This window comes from Poecile atricapillus, chromosome 13 (genome assembly GCF_030490865.1).
Source record: "Poecile atricapillus isolate bPoeAtr1 chromosome 13, bPoeAtr1.hap1, whole genome shotgun sequence".
Classification (NCBI taxonomy): domain Eukaryota; kingdom Metazoa; phylum Chordata; class Aves; order Passeriformes; family Paridae; genus Poecile; species Poecile atricapillus.
In genome coordinates this window covers 6,361,448-6,383,717 of record NC_081261.1, presented here as the reverse complement: position 1 = coordinate 6,383,717, position 22,270 = coordinate 6,361,448, and the positions used below count along the sequence as shown (strand labels likewise).

Below are 22,270 nucleotides of genomic sequence, written 5' to 3'. Positions count from 1 at the left end.
AGCATCACACCAAGGATGAGAAGGGCTGGAGAGGGGACAGAGCATCACAGCAGGGATGAGAAGGGCTGGAGAGAGGACAGAGCATCACACCAGGGATGAGAAGGGCTGGGGAGGGGACAGAGCATCACACCAAGGATGAGAAGGGCTGGAGAGGGGACACAGCATCACAGCAGGGCTGAGAAGGGCTGGCAGAGCTGTGCTGTGTGTGACACTTCATGGCCACGTGCTGGGTTTCAGCATCTTCCCCTTGAGTAGCCCAAGCTGTAGCAGGGAATATAACCAGCGTGATTCTCGTTTGTTGCCACACCGGCTGAGGGTCGGGGCATTTCTTTTATGGTGCACAGGATGGTGGTGCTGTACCGATGGTTTTGTAAAAGAGGAATTCCCTGCCCCAATATTGCTCCGCAGAGAGATGTCCAGGATCCCCCTGGCAGCGTTTATTTGGGACGGGCTGTTGTGCCAGGTCACTGGGCTCACGTTAAACTTTGTAAAAGTCTACAGTGCTGATTTATGAACTGGCAGATTGCAGCGTGGCTTAGGCTAAAAATAGCCAGGAGGTATTGGGGAGGATATTAATGTGGAGCATGGCCCCACGCCAATCCACTGTCTGTATCTCTTGCTGCAAGGCATGGCAGGGAGGGGTTTAGGCAGCGCTCAGGGATGTGGTGGTGGGCAGGAAGTAATTTTTATAGGGTGAAATCTATCTCTGAGTGCTTTGTGTCATAGATACATGTGGGATGGGACGTGACACAAACAAATGGAAAGTTATGGCTGCCTGGAAGCTGTTTAGCTCAGGCTCACTGCCTGCTCTCTGGGGTCCCTGGACCAGCACCTGCTGGTGAGCAAAAGGATCTGAGAACTTCCAGGCCTTTCTCCTCCTTTGTAGGTGTGTTAGAAAACGCTCCTGCTCGGATTGTCCTTCCTCTGGGGCAGGTGATGCTGAGTCTGCTTTGCTCAGAAGCTGTGAGGGAAAAGCACCAGCTGGATGAGCCTCCCGGGATGGGCAGGGGTCAGTGACCACCAGTGACCGCCACCTTCCGCTTGGCGTGAGCGGCCGGGGCTGCGTGTGGTGGACGTGCTTGGGGTGAGCAGCTGCCACCCCCGCTGGTGTGTGGGCCAGGTGAGCACCAAGCAGTCTGCGGAGACACAGCCAAAGCGGGCGGCCACTGTCTGTTCACTGCTGGGGGCCCACAGCCCTCAGCCGTGGGCGGGCGGGCCCTGGGTGCCCCCTCAGCCCCGCACATGGCCCCGCCGCCATCTTAGCGCCTCCCTCCCTCCCGCAGGGGGCGCTGCGGAGCGCGGGACACCGCCCCGCGTGGCGGCCGCCTGCCCCTTTAAGAGCCGCGGCAGGGGCCTGTCCGTCAGCGTCCGCCGCGCCCTCCCATTGGCCGCCGCGCCCCGCGGGGCCCGCCCACATCTATAACGGGGTTTACCAGCACCTTCTCAAGGGCGCTGCAGTGCGGCTCAACCACACTGCGGCGTCCGGCGCGCGCCGCCTTGCGCGCCTTCTGGCACGGGGAGCGTCGTCCCATTGGCCAAAGTGCAAATCTATCAGCAGTCGCCCATCGCCCACTGGTTCGCCCGCCTGTCAATCACTCTCACCGCCCCGCGGAGTGCTGCCGCATGGTTGGCTGGCTGAGCTGCCCCTCAGCTCTCCGCCCGCCTCCTCACGGCCATGGGCCAACCGGCATCCGAATGAGGGCGAGCGCCGCTCTCTGAGTGGCTGGGCCGCGCCCGCTGGGGTAGGCTGCGCGCCGGATATATGTAGCCGGCGGCAGAGCACGCCGCTGCGTGAGGCGCTTCTCGTCCGCCGGGCTCTGTGGTGAAGCGGCGCCTCCGCTCCCGTCCCGCTCTGCCCGCAGGTGAGGGGGGTGGGGGGCGCGGGGAGACACCGGCGCGGCCGCGCCTTCCCGGGGGAACCGCGGGCCGCACGCACCGCCCTGGCTCCGAGGCGCCCCCGGCTCTCAGTAGGCCGCGGGCCGTGCGGGACGGCGCTGCCGGCGCCCCCCTCCCCCCCTCCATCCCGCCCGGCGTGGGGCCCGCCCGGTCCCCGCGGCGCTTTGTGGCGGGCGCCTTCCCGCCTGACCCGCGGCCGCGCAACCCCCGTGCGGCTCCGGAGCCTTTGCCCGAGCTCCCGGTGCCGCGGCGGCCTCGGAGCTCCCGGCGAGAGCGGTGCGGGGTAGGGGGGGCGGCGGGGGATCGGCTGCTCGCGGGCCCGCATTGTGCGAGGCGAGGTGTGCGGGTCGAGCTTTGTTCTCGGGTTTCCAGGCTCGAGGGCTTTTTCGTTCATTGCTTTTGGGTTTCGGGCAGGTGGGGCCTGGGAGGAGCCCACCCAAAGCCCGAGGTGTTCCCGCTCAATAGCGAGCTGTAACTGCGGGTTGAGGGGCAGTGCTGGGTGCTCGCACGGGCCGGACCTGGCTATCAGCTCGAGGTGCCTCCCTTGGTGTAACTTTATAGGTGAAGGAAGTTATAATTCGAGCAGGAGAGCGTGGATCTTATCCTGGTTTACTGCGTGACCTTGGCTGAATCCGAGATTAAGCTAAGATTTAAATGCGAAGTAGTGCTTTAAATGAGACTTTCCAGCATCCTATAAGGCCCCAGATGTACGTGCTGGAGAAACCCTAGAGAAAAGGTTTTGCTACATCTTCCAGTACCTCCTGGTGTTGATCTGGATGTTCTAACGTCTTCCTAATTCTCAGCGGGTTTACCTGGTGACCTTCTATGTTAAGGCTTGCATGCATATAGTAAGTATTCTTTACCAAGAAAAGGATTTTTTTGTTCCACCATCGGGGGAAAGCAGCATTTGCAGCAAGCCGCCATGTTTCCAGTGTGTGCTATTTTTGGCAAGCCCCTGCTCTCACAGCCAGGAGTGACAGCTTTAGGAAATCTGGACACTGCTATCAAGCTTTGGAAGCTGATGCTTCCAGATGCCATAAATCAAACGTGGGGAGGGGTGTGTTGGATTTTTTTTTTAGCTAACAAGGCTTGTTAGATTGATGTTAGAAAGGGAAGTGCAGAAGTTGACAGACAAAAAACTGCATTTCATACCTTTCCTGGTATTCTTCTCTTCTGACAAATTTTCACTTTTCTTGTTCTCTTTCTGTAAAGAATAAGCCAAGCCATTTTGCTAGATAGCTCTGTGATAGCTTCCATGCTGCTGATCTCATCTCATCCTGTGAACTGAACTCACCTTTCCTGGGGTGTTTCACTCACTGCATGTAATGATGTAAAGTTGTGAGTCTACTTTTTTTTTTTTTTTAAAAAAAAAAGTGTAGTGGATGGCATACGTAGCTAATTTGAAGGTTGGCTGGAATTATTCACTTAAAATCTTACAGCCTTATCTTTGTGATGGGGATCTCACTACCTTTTTGACAGCATCACGTGTTACAGGGACTGGTTTGCCTGAAAAGCACTACTGAAATCTACTAGAAAGTGTAATTGTACAAAGTCTGTTAGGAAAAATAAGTCAATGTTGGAACCTTTACAAATATGTATCGTAATTTTATAAATATTAAAAAAACCCTTAATCTTGTCTATGTCAGGGTGTAAAGAGTGGCCCCAGGTCCTGACTGGTGTGAATTTGCCCTTTTTTTGCTACATTGTTTTTTTTAAGTGTGGATTCCTTGAGTTGAAGGCTGGGAAGCATAATTGAAATTAAAGTAGAAAACCTGGTGGACAAGACTTAGTCTGTGTGCCAAGCCCATCAGGATCTTCTGTTGGCAGTCTTTGCATTTGCAGTCTCAAAAACAACAAAAGCACACGAGAGGATTTGTTTGTGCTGTGATGGCAAGACCACTGCTCTGCTGCTCACTTTGCTGCTGGCACAACAGTATCAGTAGAGTTCAACACAACTGATGGCATTTGGACATCTGAATTTTAAACAGAATCTTTATGCACTTGATGAAACAGCAAGTTCTTTGTTTCAGAGCTTTATTTTTCACCTTGCAAATTGTAAGGCAAACATACAAAACAACACTTTGCTGAAAGGGAAATAAAGCAAAGGTGATGTTGCTTTAAGTATATCTTGCTATTTCTGTTCAAAACAGTAGGACATGATGAGAGGGCACTCATAAGATTGGCATAAATGGCCTGTTTGAATTAGAAACCATTATTCTAGTTTTTAATATTAGCACCTGGGCTTTTTTGTCTGAATAAGGTGATGACTGAAGAATCAAAGAGGAAATCCAAGCTGAGCAGGACTTCATCAGGGCAGTGTTAGTTGCTGTGCTGGCTGTAGTCTGCTCTGCTTGGTACAAACCAAAACCAAAAGTGATAGTTTGCCCTAGAAGACTGGGTGTTTTTTTTTTTTCTTTTACAGGTGACTGTAAAATCTGCAGAGTTGAAGTAATTGTTTCCTGGGGTACCTGCTAGTGGATTTAATAACCTTAAGTAACCTTACATCAATGAGTACTTAAAAACTGAAGTCTGTACCTCAGATACTGTAAAAAGAATTCCTGAACTTTGCAGGCAGTGAGTGTTGTACTGGCTTGAGGTCCCAGTTTTGCTATATTAAGTCTGGACCTTTTCCAGGAAGACATGGCTGGTGCAGTGCTGCCTTCAGAGCAGGAGCCCGGCTGCTGTCAGTTATGTAGGAGTGATCTGTGATGAACCTGATTCCTTGCTGAGGCAAACGTGCAGCACTGCACTGGAAAATGCTGCTGCCCATCTTCCATTTTCATCTGCTCTGCCCTGTGCTGCTTCCTGGCTGCTGCTGGACTGACTTTGTTTTGTTTTTAATGTGACAGTGCCGTGATGGGTCAGTCCTGAGTGCCAGGATACAGCTGATACATCAAGTTTAAGCGTCTTTGTGACCTAAGCGGGTAGAGGTGAAAGAGTTGATTCTCTTTACAGTTATCTGTTGCTTGGCATGCAGAAAATACTTTGAATCTTAATCTTGATGATTCTAATCTGAGTGGCATTAAGCTTGAATTTCACTGTAGTGTTGGTGTAGCTCAGGGTTCTGATCTGTCTCTTCTGACTGCTGATGAGTAACTTTTGCTTTTTTACTTTAAGAAGCTGCACTGGAGCCAAATGGAAAATTTGCAGACCTAAGAGAAGATGACTGGACCTGCTGCCAACTTCATCGAGATGTTGGAGCAGCTCTTGGATGTCAAAACAAAACCTGTTCTAATGGCAAAATCACAGGGTCTAAGTAGCTGCTTTATCATGAAGCAGTCTGGAGAGCAGTATAGGCAGAAATCTGACTTATTTTTATTATTAAAAAAAGAGTAAGCAAACCATTCAGCACTATTTTACTGCCCTTTAAGATGAAATTTGCATTTTTAAAACATAATTTTGCAGAAAAACATTGCTTCTAATTGAGGGGTAAAAGAGGTTGAAATAGGTTAAATTAGAAAGGCAAGTCCTTCCCCCATGTTTGAGAACCCATTTAGGATAATCTGATTTTAGGATTATTAAAAATGTAAGAATATTTCTGGGAATTCTCAGGGCTTGGAGTTCTCAGAGAACTCAGATTTTGAAGAGGAGCTCATTTCTGACTTCTTGTTAAATCACAAGGGCTATGTGTTTATCTGAAGTGCTAAATGCAACAGAGCTCTCTTTTTGAGGGGATATGGAGTGTTGCTTGTTAGGCTCAGGGCAGATCACCTTAGCTTAATGTTACAGCAGGTAACTGCTGAATAGAAGTGATTGTGTGATCAAGTACAAACTTGGAAGCCAGGTGAAACAGCTTTAAAAAAGAAGGAAAACCCCACAAACCAACACCATATTAAGCTCAGCACGCAGGGAAGGCAAAGTGTTTTGAGGGATGAATAAAATTGCCAAACACTTCGTTGAGAATTTCTTACTATATCAGTTAGTTTTAATACCAAGTTTTCAAGATTCTTCTGGATTAGACGTTTCCCTTTTGTAAACGGGACCTAATTTGCTATTTGTCTTCGGAGGTTTATGCACTTAGCCACAGAGGAATAGTGTCTGGTATAATTTTCCTTACCCAGGTAAATGTTCATCCCTTACTGTAGGGGTACAGATGCTGATCTCAAATATCCTAACTTACACTTCAGGTCATCTTTGTGTTTTTAATCTGCTCTTGAGCTTAGTGCCCTGGAAATAATGTTTCTCCAAAATGATCTCTTTTCTTCTAGATTCTGACTGAAAGCATTAGAAGTCTTTGGTTTGTCTCTTGCTTGGTAGAGCTGAAAAAACACAAGGAGCACTGATTTTTGTCTAAAAAAAATGGCAGACTCCATCATATCCATCAACTTGTGGATCACACTTAGGTTTGTTAGCAAAAACACAGGCAGAATTCTATACCGACAGCTCTTCAGCAATTGCTGGTTTGTTTATTTGTATTCTCCCCGTGTTTGAAGGGCTGTGCATTACAGCTGAGTAAGGCTTCCCATCTGCCACTGGCAAGCAGAGGGTTTTTTGGTACTAGCATGGGCAGTGCTGAATGTTATTCTCAATTAATTTTTAATCTTGTGATGAACTTTTTTTTATTGTGCTAAATGATAGTTAAGCTTCTAACTTAATTTTTCTTATCCATATGTTGGTGTAATGCATGGCTTTTCTAATGTATCTCAAAGCTTCAGAAGGGGCTCAGGTATAGCTCTGCCTTTCTGCTGCATCTGAAAAATGAAGCACAGAGAAAGCTGTTTGCCTGGTGATTCTGGTTGCTGTGTGATTATTTTTTTAGGATCTAGTTCTCTGTAACACCTCAAGTATTTTACAAATGTAGGCACTGCCTGTCTGTGTAGGTTGTGTGGGTCATACAGTGGAGATGAGTCACAAGTGAAAGGAGAAATAACTGTGCTAAGTTTGACAGTTTAGACCCATGTTTTATTAGGTGTTGGTTTGGAAGGTTATTAAAGGCTCTTCTGTCTGTATGATATGTCTGACACTTTATTCACACTGCTCTGAAGTGCCTGCTTCTGGAAGTTCTTGGTGAATGCATGCATCTTACAGACTATCTCAATGCTTCCTGGAGATGCTAGTAAGAACTGAATGCTGGTAACTTCACAATTTGTCCCACTTAGATACTCAAATATTTATTTATTGCATAACTTATCCCATCATTGAGTTTCCATCGATTGTGGCTACCAAGCATCTTGCCTCCTGTGGAATAGTGCTGACTTAACTTCTCCCAGGCTCAATACTTTGCTTCTGAACCTGTCAAAAGGCAGAAAAGATGAACTGGTTACAGGTAGGCAGCTCTAATGGCTTGTGTCTGAAATACAGGCTGTGCTGCTGGGACACTGTCCCAGTGACATTGTCTGCCTCTGCAGCCAGTGGGAGGCAAGTAATGAGACCTATTTTTTAAAGCAGATTAGTGTTTTGGGACTTCATTTGCCTGCTTATTTGAGGTGCATTTTCAGCTCTCTATAATTTAGGCTCAGGTCAACAGCTGGATTGTTTTGGGTTTCTTTGTTCTCCTTGGATAGTTAAGGCTATATTAAAATAAGGGTATCTCAGTGTATCTACAGTCTTTGTGTTTTAAATACACATTTACTTACTCTTCCTACTTGAGACCAAGCTGGTGTGATAATATAAATCCCCAGCTGAGATGGGCCCTGGAATTTGCCATGGGGTTCAAGTTTAGCTTGTGTTCCATTATTCACTTCAGTGTTTTGTATCATGACTCACACAGGTACCAGCCTCATGTTTTTTTTCTTTTATCTCTCAGTCAGCAGCAGAGCAGGTGCTAGTCATGTAAAATGTATGTAGAGTTGGAATTAACTGTATTTGTTGTCGAACTCAGTCAAGATCATGGATCTTAGAGGCCTCCTTGGCATTTTCTTCATTATTTTCTTTTTTTTTGTTAGTTTGTTTTTGTCTATAACAGCAGCAGTAACTGCTTCTAGAGCTGGTTATTCCATCTTGATAAATGGTTTTTGGCTTTGAGCATGTTCACCTGTTGCTAAGCAACTTGGAGAAATCCCAAATGACACTTAATTATGCAATCTTATTAACTATTGACCAGACCTTTAATTTTCAGTAAAATTGCTGTTTGCCACATTTGTGGTGTGTTGTGCTTGGATACAGACACCTCTTTTCCATGTGACCTTCTCCTGCTGTTTCTTCAGTTTCCAAAAAACCTTTTTAAGTCAAGGAATTTACTGATACCAAAATGAGGGAGTGGAGCTGTATGAAAAGTTTAATATTCTGAGTGGCTGTTGTGGCATCCTGTGAACTCCACCAGTTTGTAGAGGTGGAAGGGTTGGAGTTCAGATGGTCACCTTCTAGCACCTGGGTAGCCAAAGGAGAAGGGGTGAACTGCTGTATAATATTCCAGTCAGGACTAGTATGCATTGTAGGAACTTTGGGTTTCTTGAGAAGGTTCCTTATATTGAAATGCAAATTTAAAAAAAGGTAATTAAAGATGGCAGAGAAAAAAGAAATGAGGGTAATGTTAAAAACACACCAGAGCCTGTTGAAATGATGATTAATTTTTAACTTGTCTTTGTCTTAGTTCTAATTCTTTTCTTGACAGAAGATGTTTAAAATTGCCACACTCTTTGGGAAGTGAAATTTGGGTTTTGGTCCTTTGGCTTTTTACATCAGGCTTTTGTCTGAGTCTTGGGACAAAGACAGTCTTGGTTGTCCTGAGGGTCCAAACATCCTGTGATGTATGTAAGACACAGGGTTTTTTCTTTTGTGTAGGAAGTCCTCTAGAAGCAACATTCAGGCTCAACTTGTCTGATTCAAAAATTTTAAAAAAAACCCCAAATCAACAAAAACCCCAAACAAATTGAGTTGGGTCAGCAACAATTAGTTTGCTTTCACCATGTTGTAGTTTGGTAAGAAAATAAGAAATGCTAGCTGTGAGTGCCGAGTCCATTTTTCTGAACACTGATGTACTAATAGGTTTTGTGGACCTAAATCTGAATTTGCTAATGTGGAATTTACATAAATGGCTCTAATTTACATAACAGTATTTTAGAAATTCAGTGCCTGACATTGATTTTCTGCCAAGTGGGAGCATTGTAACAGATGGTGGAATTTTCCACCAGCCAGGTGATAACCACTGTAAAGGAGGTGTTTGTCTTCCTCTAAGTCCTTGGCTTAAGGAAGGGACTCAGTTATGCTGCAGAATTGTTATGGTGTACTTGTTATAATTTGACTTATCCAATTTGTTTTACATATGGGATAATACGAATGCATGATTATGAATGAATCTTAAATAATCAGATTTTCGGCTTTTCCTGTCAATTTTCACCCTTTCATCATTATGTCAATTGACAGGAAAATGTGTGGATAAGCTTTTATCAGGAGTAGCATAGTGACAGTTCAAACATTTGGTGCTATTATGTGCTGTGCAATGAAAATGTAGTATGAAGGATTTGCAGTTTTTCTTGGATCAGGGAATAGTGGAGTAGTAAATTGCTCATGAGTGGTAGGGAGGAAATACTCTCTGAGGAGATGCTTGGCTTCCACCATTCAGGTTGTGCTGGCTGGAGAACAGGAACAGATGGCAACTGGCAACGTAGCAGCAGGTGTAGCAGCAGTAAAAACAGATTGTTGTCCTCTGATTAGGTCATGTAAAGGTTTTTCCCATTTCTTTTCAGATCTGTTTGAGAACAACTGGGCACTCAGCAATTCCTCTTTTTTCATGTTAGCAGTTCTGATAAATTTTTCACTCTTAGCAGGAGGGAAGTTCTTTTATGTATATTTTTAAGCATGTGAGTATGACAGACACTTCCAATATTTCTTGAGACCAGTTTGGAAGATGATGTGCCTGTGTGTTAACGCAGGTGAGGACTTTCACTGAAAAATAGAAATCTGAAAGAGCTGTAGGTGAATCAGCCATTGAGATTTGAGTGCTACAGGATGATTTTGCCATAATGTGAGAATGTCAAGCTTTGTACATTGGTGTTCTAGGAAGCACTTAAAAATAATTCTCAGAAGAGCCTGATTCATCATTTATCAGAACTGAATAGAAAACCTGCCTATTTACATCTGTAGAAGTAAGCTTGAATTACAGGGAAACTATCTTGACAAAGAAATTAAGTGTACCTCCTGTCATTCTCCAAATGGTGATCTTGGTATATGGTAGGACTGGCTTCCTGGCTGTGAACTGATAGCACAGAAGCAAATTTTTTAGTTGTTAAAGAAATCCTGCATTGTCAGTTAAACTGACTGGAGATAAAAGTGCAGTTTGTGTCTGTGCCATTTCTGTTCCCACTGGTTTTGGATTGGCCTGCTCCTTCTAGAGCTTCACAAGTACTCAATAGGCAACACTGAGATGAGGAGGTCAGCAGTGGTAGCTGTACTTTACCTTTGCTGTGGTTTTTTTATTGTCTGATAATATTTTGTGGGGATCTCACTTAACATGCAGCAGAAGGCAAGAGTTCATTTCTTGGAGGTTTTTGTCACCTCAGACTGTGCTGGGTGTTGGACATCTGTGTCTGTAAAACATTATACTTAGAGTTCAAAGGCTTTTGCAAAACCGCAGATAGTGGAACCTTCCTGAAATGAAAGTGGTTTGCAGAATCTGAGCATTTCCTGCAGGCTGTGGACTATTTCTTTCTTTCTGCATGGTTAGCTCTTGAAACTATCCTCAGACAGCTGAAAGCTGAATGTTTTGGAAAACCTCTTTCAGTTCTAGGTCACATTTAGTCTTATTTTTTTCCTGCACATTATCATGTAGGCAACATTTCTTTGTGGTGTGGTGATAGACACACGTCCTGCTGAAAGAGGGGGAGTTCATGGACGCATCATCTGGGGCCCACCAGATCTTTTTCCCTGTGTTTAAACCTAGAAAGAAGTGTGCTTTAAAATAGAATGGGAAGAGTTCTCATTTATTCTAGACTTTAGAAAGTTGATGAAGTGTGATTGTATTAAAAGCAGAGCAAAACATATCAATGTATACAAAATTACAGCTCTGCTGTTACGTCTTATGGCTTGAATCTTAGCTGCATTCCTCCAGTAAAGCTGGATGCATTGCATTCTGGCCACTGCTGGGAGTTTGGGTGTGATCACATCCTCTGATCTATTACCTGGATGTTCTGACAGTGTGGCTAAACATTGCCTTGTCCTTTGATTACCATGTGTTGGGTGTTTGACTACTGATTGAGATACATGAAATTTGCCAGGTTCATTTGGACTTGGCTTCACCCAAAGTACCAGCCTCCATGGCACCTTTTAAATACATTCATCTTTTTGAGGCTTAAAGCTTCTGTTTTGCATTCCTGGTCTATCCAGCAGTGTGGTTGTGACTTCCCTTTGCAGCCCTGTGGGTATTGTATGCTTGAAATTGCCACTGCAGTAATACCAACCTGGTCACGTGTGTCTTCTGAAGCTCTGCTCTGTTGTCAGTTCTTGATGTCTAAAGGACAAGTTATCTGAAATTCATTAAATACAGTGAGGATCAAATGTTTAAGATTCTTGGGTTAATTGGGATAGGGCTTAGTACAGGCGAGTGGGAAAGCCAGTCTTTTTCTTACCCTTTTGCTATGTTTGAAGGATAAGTTGTGGGCAGCTCAGTTTTCCCAGGATATGGGATGCTTTTGGGTATAGTGGCAAGAGAGCTTGTCCTAAGACATGTCTGGCTTGGCATGAGAATTTGTGGGCTCCATCTGGATTAGTCTGTGCTGAAAGACTACTTCATTTGGATTCATTTTCTTCCCCCCAATCTGTGTTCTGGCTGTGATCCAGTCTGGGGTTTCCCTCAGTTGTTGATGCCACCATTTCTTGTCATTATTTATAGTTACCAGTATTAAATGAAAGCAGATAAGTAATTGATGATTCCTGAATTGCTTTTTAGAGGGCTCAGCTGAATAGTGTCAGTTTTGACTTGCACATCACACCTGGAGAATGTGCATATGGGATTTGAATACCGTGTGTTTGGGAAAAGGAGTGAAGGAGATGAGGGGTCAGTAGTGGGGAGAAAGTTATTTCATCAGCAGAACTGTTTTCTTAAGCCCCATTCTCTGCTGATTGGTACAACTGAGTGTAAAGCAGAAAATCTGCTGTTGGTTCTGTGTTTCATACCAAGAACATGCCCTGCTATTGGTGTTTATCCCTGTGAGTTTAAAACTATTTTAAATGAGTTTGAACAATGAGTATTTAATAACAAGGAAATGTGCTTTGATTTGGGCTGGGCTGTCCTGAAGATAGGTGTATTGTGTAACCTACCTGCAAAGACTTTATTTTTGTAACTTACAGATCCATGGAAGGTAGGTAGAAGGTGCCCAGATGGATTTGTCCCTGGGCATGGCTGGTGTTGTTCAGTTGACTGGTGGTCTGAATTGAAGTGAAAAGTGACTTGATGAGATTAATGAAAGCAGGGGAAGAGCAGTATGTGTTTGTTCATAGCATAATAATTTTAATATAATCTAATATTCCTCCAGAGTGCTTGATACTCACAGCAAGCGGTGCTGTGCTGCTGATAAAAATAGATTGGACTTACTCTGACCTTCTAAAAATGCCCCTAATACAGTAGCACAGGCTTTGCTTGAGAACATCTGACTTTTAATTCTGATTGTGAAGTCAAGTGAGGTAAGTAGAATTTGGATCGACTGTAAATGTCTTAGCCACTTAGCAAATCCTCTTGACGAACCTTACTTGTTTGCCATCTGCTTTTTACTGAGGATATGTGGGATGATTAACTACTGGCAGGTTATGAGGTAACCTCCCTTGGCCTTGCAGCTTCTCCTACCTCTGGTTTGGTACCCAGGAATCCTCTCCCTGGCACCAAAACTCCAATGACTCTGAAAACACGTTGCTTAAACTGCTTACAGGGGTAAAACAGTCCTGGTGCGTGCTTTCCGCTGTGATTAGGTGGCTTATGCAACCAGGATGTGAACAGCCATTTGAAATGCTCATGGTTTATGGAGCTTTTGTTTTTTTTCATAGTTTTCAGTTGACCAAAGAAATGGTGATGGAGAAGCCAAGTCCCCTGCTGGTCGGGCGGGAATTCGTGAGGCAGTACTACACCCTGCTGAACCAAGCACCTGACTATTTGCACAGGTAAAGCTCTGCTTTGAGCTGCTTGTCTGTGTGAATTCCTTAACTTGTGTGCTAAAATTTGAGAATGATCTTACTACTGTGTCTTAGCTTGTTGAATTTGGTCACTTAAAAAACTGATTTATTCAAGATGCATGCTGAGTGTCACTTACTTTTGCTTTTGATCAGCTGTGTTAAAAGATGTATAATAAAAATTACAGGAATTCTTTAAATATCTGAGTTCTGCTTCTAACTGAAATGCTGCTTGCCCCACTTCTGCTTGTAATCAATATAAATAGAAGTTGGAAAAACACCACTTAGTTAAGCATTTCTGTAGTTTTTGGATTGATAAAATGCCCCCTGACTAGGAGGAAATATTGAATAAGTTGTGTGCATGTGTACTTGTCTCTCGGGAGTCACACCAGCTCTTTCTTAAAGGAAAGTCAGGAAATTATGGATATGCAGCAAACTATAATGCATTATCTAAACAAATGGGTCCTGTTTAGTTTGTCAGGTACCCTTCCTAAAACTAGTCTTGTTTATGAAGATGCACTTTGTTTTGCTCTGTTTTGAGTAGCTAGATGAAGTTTCTGAAACCTTTCCCCTTCCAGTCTCAGGAACACTTACACAGAGTGCACACTTAAGTGTGCAGCTGACCTCATCCCGTTGGGTCAGAGGACAGTTGACTCTCTGCCATGGAATCCATTCCAGTCTTTTATCTGCTGGCAGAGTGCAGTACCATGGTGCTTAGGGCATTTCAGCTGGTAACCACTCAGCTACAGAAAGGAAGATTTACCTGCAATACTTTTTTTACTGTAGAAGAGCAAAACAGTCCTGTTGCTCCTTGCTCAAACTTGAAACCAGAACTTAAGGGGGAGCCTTCAGCGTCCGGGATATTCAGGGTGTTGCTTTGGGGACCTCATGCAGAAAGGGGATAATGGGATTGGATCATGAGCTCCTATGAGACTTTGGTTTTGGCTGTTGGTGCCTGGGTGTCTGCACACCTGAATGCTCCAGCTTACTTGAGAAAACTTTGTTTTCCCTCCACTTCCAGATTGGTAACAGGATTATGAGATTTTGTGGCTTTATTCTAGTGATTTGGACAGGAAACTTGCTTGGAAGTGTATTATTCTTACTGCACTCTTAATGTAGAGGCTCCATGTTTTTGCACAGCAAAGATTGGCATTAAAATATTTTTTTCCAACAGGTTTTATGGAAAGAACTCCTCCTATGTCCATGGTGGCTTGGATTCCAATGGAAAACCAGCTGATGCAGTCTATGGGCAATCTGTAAGAACTTTAAAAAAGCTGTTCTTTCCTTCTATTTGTCACTTTTATGGTTGAGAAGAGAAATGTATCCAGCTGTGGTTCACCCCCACCCTGTTCAAGTGCTTTCTCTGAAAGAAAAAAAAATGGGGAGGAAAAAAACTGTCTCGACTGTAGACAGCAATAGTTAGGCAAAATGTGCTTCCTTTATGGAAAGCTCATCATGTAAAATTGATTGCAAAGCAAACTTAACAAGCATCCTCTCAAACTTTCTCTCCAGAGTTAGGGAATGTATCTTAAACTAATTTTTATAATTTTTCTTTCTCTGAAAGCTGCTAACTTGGCAGAAGTGGCTTCTGCAGCATAACCCACACGTACTGTTCTTTCCTAGGATATCCACAAGAAGGTGCTGTCACTAAACTTCAAGGACTGCCACACGAAGATCCGTCATGTGGATGCCCACGCCACCCTCAACGACGGTGTGGTGGTGCAGGTGATGGGGGAGCTCTCCAATAACATGCAGCCCGTGCGCAGGTTCATGCAGACCTTCGTGCTCGCGCCCGAGGTGGGTGTGCTGGGCTGCCAGGGGCTTCTGGCAGCAGTGGTGAACTCTGTGCCTCAGGGCTGCAATCTGAACTGTTACACTGGGAGAGGAGCTTGCCACAAAATCCAGCAGTTATGTTCTGAAAATTCCTTTGGGAATTACACTACTTCTGTATGATTGTACATTAACTTTGGATATTGAAATTGGTTATAAATACTCTGACTTTGGTCTCCTAGGTTAGTGCAACACATTTTTTTCTTAAGCATATTAAAATTATGTTCTCTTTGATTTGCTATCCTGGCAACTGGTCTTTTTACTAAAGAGGTAGTAGAAAGAGGGAAATTCTTCCTGTCACTTGAAAATATGGGTTCCAGATTTTCTTGTTCATATAGTGCTGGTGTAGCATTTGAAGTGGCATTTTTAAATAGACTTTTATTAACAAAACAGTTCAGAGTTGAAAATGATAGTGAAAAAGGAGTGTTGTGAGATCACTTCATTTTCCCATATGACTTGGAGATAAGAATTAATACTTTAGACCAGGAAGTTGTCACTCACACTTCTTCAGTGTTGTGAGCTATTGGAATTAAAAGCACTTCAACATTTTTTTTCCCTTTGTTTCACCCATACTTGACTTGTTAGGAGTGATTTCTTTTTTTCTTTCTTGTTTTCCTGCCCCAAGTAACATTATTTTCTTTAAAGAGGCAAATTTGGATTAATCTTGTTGGAAGGATGATTTGCTCAAACCTTTCTTGTTTTCACATTATTTCAGTTTTTACATTACTGGGTTGTTGTAATTGATTCAGTTCTTCCCTTTGATTTGCTTTTAGGGCTCTGTTGCAAACAAGTTCTATGTCCACAACGATATCTTCCGCTACCAGGATGAGGTTTTTGGGGACTCTGATACTGAGCCTCCAGAGGGTAAGTAGCAGAAAGTTCTGGATGCTTCTGTCGATATAGATCCAGACCCAAACACCAACATTCTATTCCCAGATCAAAGGAAATATTCTTGCTGGAGAAGACAGATCAGTGTTAAATTTCATGTGCTTGTAGGTTTTTTCCTTGCCTGTAGTTCTTTACAGTCCAGCAAGGAGTTGACATGCAGATGATTATTGTTCTGGCATAATCTGTTTCTACTACAAGGACTGTAAGACTTACTTGGGCAGTTGCAGTCAGATTTGTAGGTTATGAATCTGGTTCTCTGAAGTATTTGGAATGTGTTTTTTAACCTTGGTCAAAACTGAATAATCAAAGTGATAGTGGAAATATAAAAAAATGTCTGTTTGGTGTCACATCTTGAACGTGCTTCCTGTGTGCTCTTTGATAGAAACTTCACCTGTACTTTGTGGTAGGTGCCTTGTGTTTGAGCCTCATACTAAAGATGTATGTTTTTTTTTTTTTCTTTTGTAACCTTATTTAGAATCAGAGGAGGAAGGGGAGGAACCTGAGGAAAGACAGCAGACACCTGAGGCTGTTCCTGATGATAGTGGTGCTTATTATGAGCAGACTGTCAGGTAAAAATATATTTATAGATGAAGTCAGGTGTTGTGTGAAGCTGCTTGTAGAACAGGTCACATGAATTTATTGCTATTAATAGTTTTCTTCTGACAGGCAAAAAAATTCTGTTTGTTGATCAGCTGAATCAAAATGCTGTTAGGCTGAACATGGAGACTCTGGAATTAATTTTTCATTTTTGCTGCTTTATAATGTACCAATGCAAAATTTGCATTCCTGTGCAATGTGGCCTTACTTGGCCTAGTTCTTCCTCTCAGATGTAATGTGCCTGACTTCTGTATTGGATAAGTAGCACTGCTTATCACCAGTAATAGAATAAATACAATACCACCTCTTTTTCCTGCTTTTTGTGCTGCTGTGTAATAGCAATGACATTGAGGAACACCTGGAAGAGACAGCTGCAGAGGCAGAGCCTGAGCCAGAGGCAGAACCTGAACAGGAACCTGAACCAGAAGTGCAGGAAGAAAAGTCTGAGCCAGTATTAGAGGAATCTGCTCCAGAAGAGACTGTGGAAAAGAGTCCTTCTCCAGCTCCTGCTGATCCAGCTCCTGCAGTGCAAGAGGACTCCAGGGTAATGATGGGGGAATCTCTCTTTTCTCAGATGTGGTTTCATCAGTATGGCTCTCCTGTCTATTTACAGAGCTTTATTTTTACCTGGGTGTTTTTGTTACTTCTCAGTGTTAAAGAAGGTAAAAGTGGACAGATTGGGACTCAGGAATCCAACACTTCTATTAACCTCCATGTGATACTTGGTGTTGGGCCACTGCTGTGTCTGTTTCAAGAGTAGAAGTATGACTCCGTTACCATTACACTGAATTTTTTGAATTTAAATAATTTGAAGGAAATTGTGGGGAAACTGCTATTGGCTGGCTCCTGATTTTCAAGTATAAGTTAAAATTTGTTCCTGTTATCTTGTGTCTGTTAGCTGTCCTATCAATGATATATTTCAGCAGGAGATGTAGTTATGTTACTATTCTCATTTTTTTTTTAAGACATTTTCCTGGGCATCAGTAACCAGCAAGAACCTTCCTCCCAGCGGGGCTGTCCCAGTATCAGGAATACCACCTCATGTTGTGAAAGTACCAGTCTCGCAGGTAGGAATCCAGCACCTGGAGAAGTTTAAGCGCTAAACTGGCTGGCAGGGGAAAAAGAGAGTGAAATCTACTTGCTTCTGATTTGAATTCCCATGCCCCAAAGACTTTGGCATTCTGTGATTCCTGATAGGCTTTATGAAGATGTTATTCCTTGGTTTTTGAGTTCAGGATTAATTGTTTCTCATAGAGGAAAACTGAATGTTCATGTGAATGCTGCTTGCTTTTAGCATGAGCTAACCTAAATTTTAGTCACAGGTGGAAAAAACTATTACCTTTCCCTGTATTTATTTTATTACCGACTTGACAGTGAGCTCTTAAAAGCTGAACCTGCTGGTATGTCTGATTCAACTGTTGACTCCTTTTTGAATTGATACAGCCCCGCCCTGAGGCAAAGCCCGAATCTCAGACCCCCCCTCAGAGGCCTCAGAGGGATCAGCGAGTGAGGGAGCAGCGAACGAGCATCCCACCACAGCGGGGTCCTAGGCCAAGTAAGAGAAGCTTCAGAGATGCTGTTTGTTGTTGCTTAAAGGTTTTGGGGAAGCAGTGTGATAATTAACGCTTTTAAAATCTCATTTTTGTCAGTAAGCAAATGATTTTTATTCAAGTAAAAATTCAAGCTTGGCCTCAGCCAGGTGATAAAAAGCAAATAGTTACACACTTGCTAGTGTAGAATGCTTTCCTTTTTTTGTATATGAATGGATAGACAGTGTGAATTGATTCTTTCTACTGGTGATAATTCTGACCATGGCTTGTATTTCTGTTTGTTGTGGGGACTGACTTTTCTAAAATCAGTTTTTTTCTGTTCAAGTTCGCGAGGGTGAACAAGGCGACGTGGAAACCAGGCGGATTGTGAGATACCCAGACAGTCATCAGCTGTTTGTTGGCAACCTTCCTCATGATGTGGATAAATCTGAACTTAAAGATTTTTTCCAAAGTAAGTTGATTGCTTTGCTGTCCTCTGAGGGGTTGGGGGTTGCAGCCATGGGCGTGGTCAACAGAGCATTCTAATGTATGACCCAAGAACTTGGCTTTTCTCTTGCAGGCTATGGCAATGTTGTTGAACTCCGCATCAACAGTGGTGGAAAGCTCCCTAATTTTGGGTTTGTGGTGTTTGATGATCCTGAGCCAGTTCAGAAGATCCTTAGCAACAGGGTAAATAAATTTCTAGTCAGTGGTTTTTGGTCTGTTGACAGCAGACAGTGTTCTTCAGTTTAACAGGAAGAGATTGTATTTGGTCCCTTTAGGTTTTTTTGAGCATATTAAAGTAGGTGTGATGTTTTTCCCTCCTATTACCAAGATTTGTGCAGTCTTTTGTCATTGAAGTAGCTTGTAGAAACTCATTATAGAGCCTTTCTCTAGTGGGAGGTTGCTGAACACAGGAAGTGTATAAATAGCTTTCAGGAAGACAAGGTAAAAGAGAGTGATTCTATGGACAAGTAGAATCTTGTTTGTCAGAGGCTGAAAGGCAGAAGCTGTATTGGTGTGCACGCTGAAAAGAATTTCGCTAACAAAGGCAGGAGGTACCTGCTCAGCCTGTCAGCAGTGATTGCTAATGTAGAATGTGTACCCATGCCTGCCTGCTGTGGCAGGCAGGGACTCTGGCTGCACCCTCACAGCCATGCAGTGAGCTTGCTCACAGCCCAGCTCTTTCCTAAAGCACATCAGAATGTTCAGTTCTAAGCCTGAGGTGACTTCTCAAGGGTCACTCCTTCACATCTGTATTTTCTTCGGTAAAGCCCCAAGACTGGATGCATGGTTTGGCTATTGCTATTGTTTAGTAAGCAATCCTAAAACCCTTCAGAGTCTTTCATGGAGAGGAGCATATGAGAGAAAAGTTGGAGGAATCTGTGTGACCTTGAAGAGCTCCTGGTGACCCATTAATGACAGTACCTTCTCTGCTTTGTTACAGCCCATCATGTTCAGGGGAGAGGTGCGCCTGAATGTGGAGGAGAAGAAAACACGAGCTGCCAGGGAGGGTGATCGCAGAGATAACAGACCCCGTGGACCTGGAGGCACTCGTGGGGGGCTGGGAGGTGGGATTCGAGGGCCTCCACGTGGAGGAATGTCCCAGAAGCCAGGATTTGGAGCTGGAAGGGGGATCGGGCAACGCCAGTGAATTCGTCGCGGATGTTGACACGGTGGCGCAAACCCTTTTTCCTGCAGATTTGTGAATTTCAGCCTTGGGTATCTTGGAATGTGGCCCTAGCCTGTTATAGACTGCTACGTTTGATACTATTTTGGCCCCTTTTTGTTGTGTTATGGTTCTGTGATTTTTTTTTTTTTTTTCCTAGTCCTTGTCCCAGATTCCAGCTTTGTGGAACAACGTTTTAGGAAAAGTGGATTTTAAAAAGAAAAGAACTGAATTTTCTTGTTCACCTCAAACTTACGGACTGATTTTTGTTTTTTTGGTACCAGTGGTTTTTCCTAAAGGAATGTCTCTTTCTTTTTTTCTTTTATTTTTTTTTTTCCTCCCCTCTTTCTACTGAATTTGGGTGCAGTCAGCGGAATAATATTTCACGTGCATGCGTTCAAGAGCCTGTAGGAAAACATAGTTCTTGGCAAGTATTCCAAGGGCAGAAAAGCAAAACTCTTGGTGTTTCTTTGAGGGTCATACGAACATCCTCCGGTCTTGGAGACATTGCCACATGAAAAATTGACTTTCACCTTTCTCTCTGTGGCACTGTAAAAGTGGAATAATGGGTCCGTAGAATCTCTTTTCCTTTTGATACATGATCACAGCAAGGAATTCGAACTACTGTTTTACCACTTTGAAATTTTGGATTGTGGGATAGGTTTTAAATGTCTAGAACTTGACTCTTCAAACACTTTTCCTGAACTTGTGAAATTTTTTATTGAAATAGGGAGTTTTTTTCATGTTTAGTTTGTATTTGTATAAAAAAAAAGCAAAATTGTTGTGCCTTCTATTTATCTCTCATTCCAGTTATGGCAAATTGTTTAAAAAAAAAAATAAAAAAGGTCTAGATTTGCTTTATCAAGTCAAGAGTATGTTGGAGTTTTTCCAAGGGGAAGAGGCTCTTCAGTCACTAGGTTTACAAGGTAGAGGTGGTTGTAGCTAAAGTTTTTAATACCTTCTGTGCATCACTTTGGCTGCATTTAAATTATTGAAAACAAATAACTTTATGGATGCAGAAGTTAATAACTTGAAGCTGGGCAGGTCTTGTAACCATTGTAAAAGTACAAGCAAAGCAGAAATACTTGTCACATCGTTTACAGTTCCAGTTGCTGTAAGTAATAGTTATTTTTGCAGTACTTCATTCCTTGCTTCAGACCTGAAGTGGATAAGAAGGAATTCTTGCCAGAAGTATGGAAGGTGCTTGTCTGTCCTGGTGTTAAGATGCTGAACACTCTCCACCGCCTCTGAAAGAAGAAGAAACTGAAAATGAAATACAAAACTGGGTAATTTCAATCCAAGAGATCCTGTGAGATGGTGCTGCACCAAAGCAGTATTTCTGTAATGCCAGGTGTTAAACAACTGGAAAAAAGTGGTGGATTTGTGTCTACACCAGACCTCCAGGTCTCTTGGCAGCACAAAAGAGCTGTGTAAGAAGTTTGCTGATCTGTGTCAGGTGTCACTGTTTCCATGTTTCTTGGTTTGTGACTATAATGACTGTGCAGTGTATCATCACCTGTGCTTGCTGTAAGCTCTGGAGCAGAGCTGCCCTGGGTATTACCTGTCCCCAACAGTCATGTTTTGCCTTTTCCTTGCCAGACTTACTGGTTGAAACTGGTTGTACTAAATGTTGCTAGAGTGTTGGTTTGTTTTATTTTTCTTTGCGTTTGTTACACTGTTTGTCCCTTCCCTCCTTACAAGTGTGTCTCAGATTGGCCTGCTTACCATCTGTACCTGGAGATTTGATACCTTGGTGAACTGGGGAGAGTGTGAGCTGTGCTGTGCTCTCACAGACAGCATTTGGGGAAATTCTGCTGTTTCCTCTTCTGGTGGTAACTGTTATTTTTTTAAAAAAACAAAAGCTGTTTGCATTTTTTCCTATCAGGAATGCCTGTGAGGTGAAAGTATGCAATGGAGATCTTTCACTGAACCCTGTCCTTATTGTTTGTGATGCGTTTTTTGCCCCTGTGTTGGGTTTCTACTGTTCTTGACATTAAATCCGAAGACTGCAGTAACAGGTTGCACTTCAGACTTATCAAAGTGCTTTTAATAGAAGCTTTTATAGCTCTTAACCAAATCTGCAAAAGCATCCGTAAGCTTGAAACCCCCATTTCTGTAGTGGGAGCTGGACAGTTCTGTCTGATTTGAAAGAAGAGTGTCAGTAAAGAATTTTAAAAGGGTGATGTGTGTGTTTGTTCTCATATGAATCATACTCAGTATGTTGACCCAGAAAGTCATGTTCTTGTCCCAAGATGACAGGCAAAATAAAATATTTACATAAAATCCTGTTGGAATGTCTTGTAAAGAAATACTTCTCCAAAACAAGTTATGTTGTAGAGTGACTCCTGGTATTTGCATTTGGTGGCTCTGTGGCTTTCACTAATAGCAAAGTCCTCTGAAGAGACCTGCTGTAAAATGTTGAACATTGGTTTTGATGTTTAGGCTTTCTGCAGCCTCCAGCCCTTCTGATTTCTGCCTTGCTGTACTGTTACAACCTCAGTTTCCCTTGTCTAAGGTCTCTAGTGCTTTGCATACACTCTTGAAGATGACAGTGAAGAAACCATGATTTGATTTGCCTCAGCTGGCTACACTGGGCTACATGAGCTCCAAGGCTGACCTCCAACAACCAAGGTAGCCCAGGTCTTTCCAGGAACCAAATGCTACAGTCTGAAATGAATCAGACTGTGTATGTGTCTCCTCTCTAGTGCCTCCAGTCAAGACAAGGAGGTGGTGGTACTGAAATGCTCTTGCTGTCCCAGTGCTCTGCAGGGAGTTGGGAAGTGAAGAGAAACTGTCTAGAGCTGTCCAACTTTTGCACCCA

General features: G+C 43.3%; 1 protein-coding gene across 2 annotated transcripts; it reads left to right on the top strand.

Moving 5' to 3' along the window:
• Positions 1–1,704: 1,704 nt before the first annotated feature.
• On the top strand, positions 1,705–20,314 carry G3BP1 (G3BP stress granule assembly factor 1). 2 transcript variants are annotated; one of them, XM_058848668.1, is made up of 12 exons: positions 1,705–1,862; positions 12,814–12,927; positions 14,111–14,192; positions 14,560–14,733; positions 15,540–15,630; positions 16,130–16,223; positions 16,591–16,795; positions 17,217–17,318; positions 17,695–17,806; positions 18,127–18,252; positions 18,361–18,470; positions 19,228–20,314. In XM_058848668.1, the coding sequence occupies exons 2-12, from the start codon at positions 12,833–12,835 to the stop codon at positions 19,432–19,434; spliced, it is 1,398 nt and encodes a 465-aa protein (XP_058704651.1). In that variant the 5' UTR covers positions 1,705–1,862; positions 12,814–12,832; the 3' UTR covers positions 19,435–20,314. The 2 variants fall into 2 exon arrangements, with proteins under 2 accessions (XP_058704651.1, XP_058704650.1); XM_058848667.1 differs by having other exon boundaries at positions 18,340–18,470.
• Positions 20,315–22,270: the final 1,956 nt, after the last annotated feature.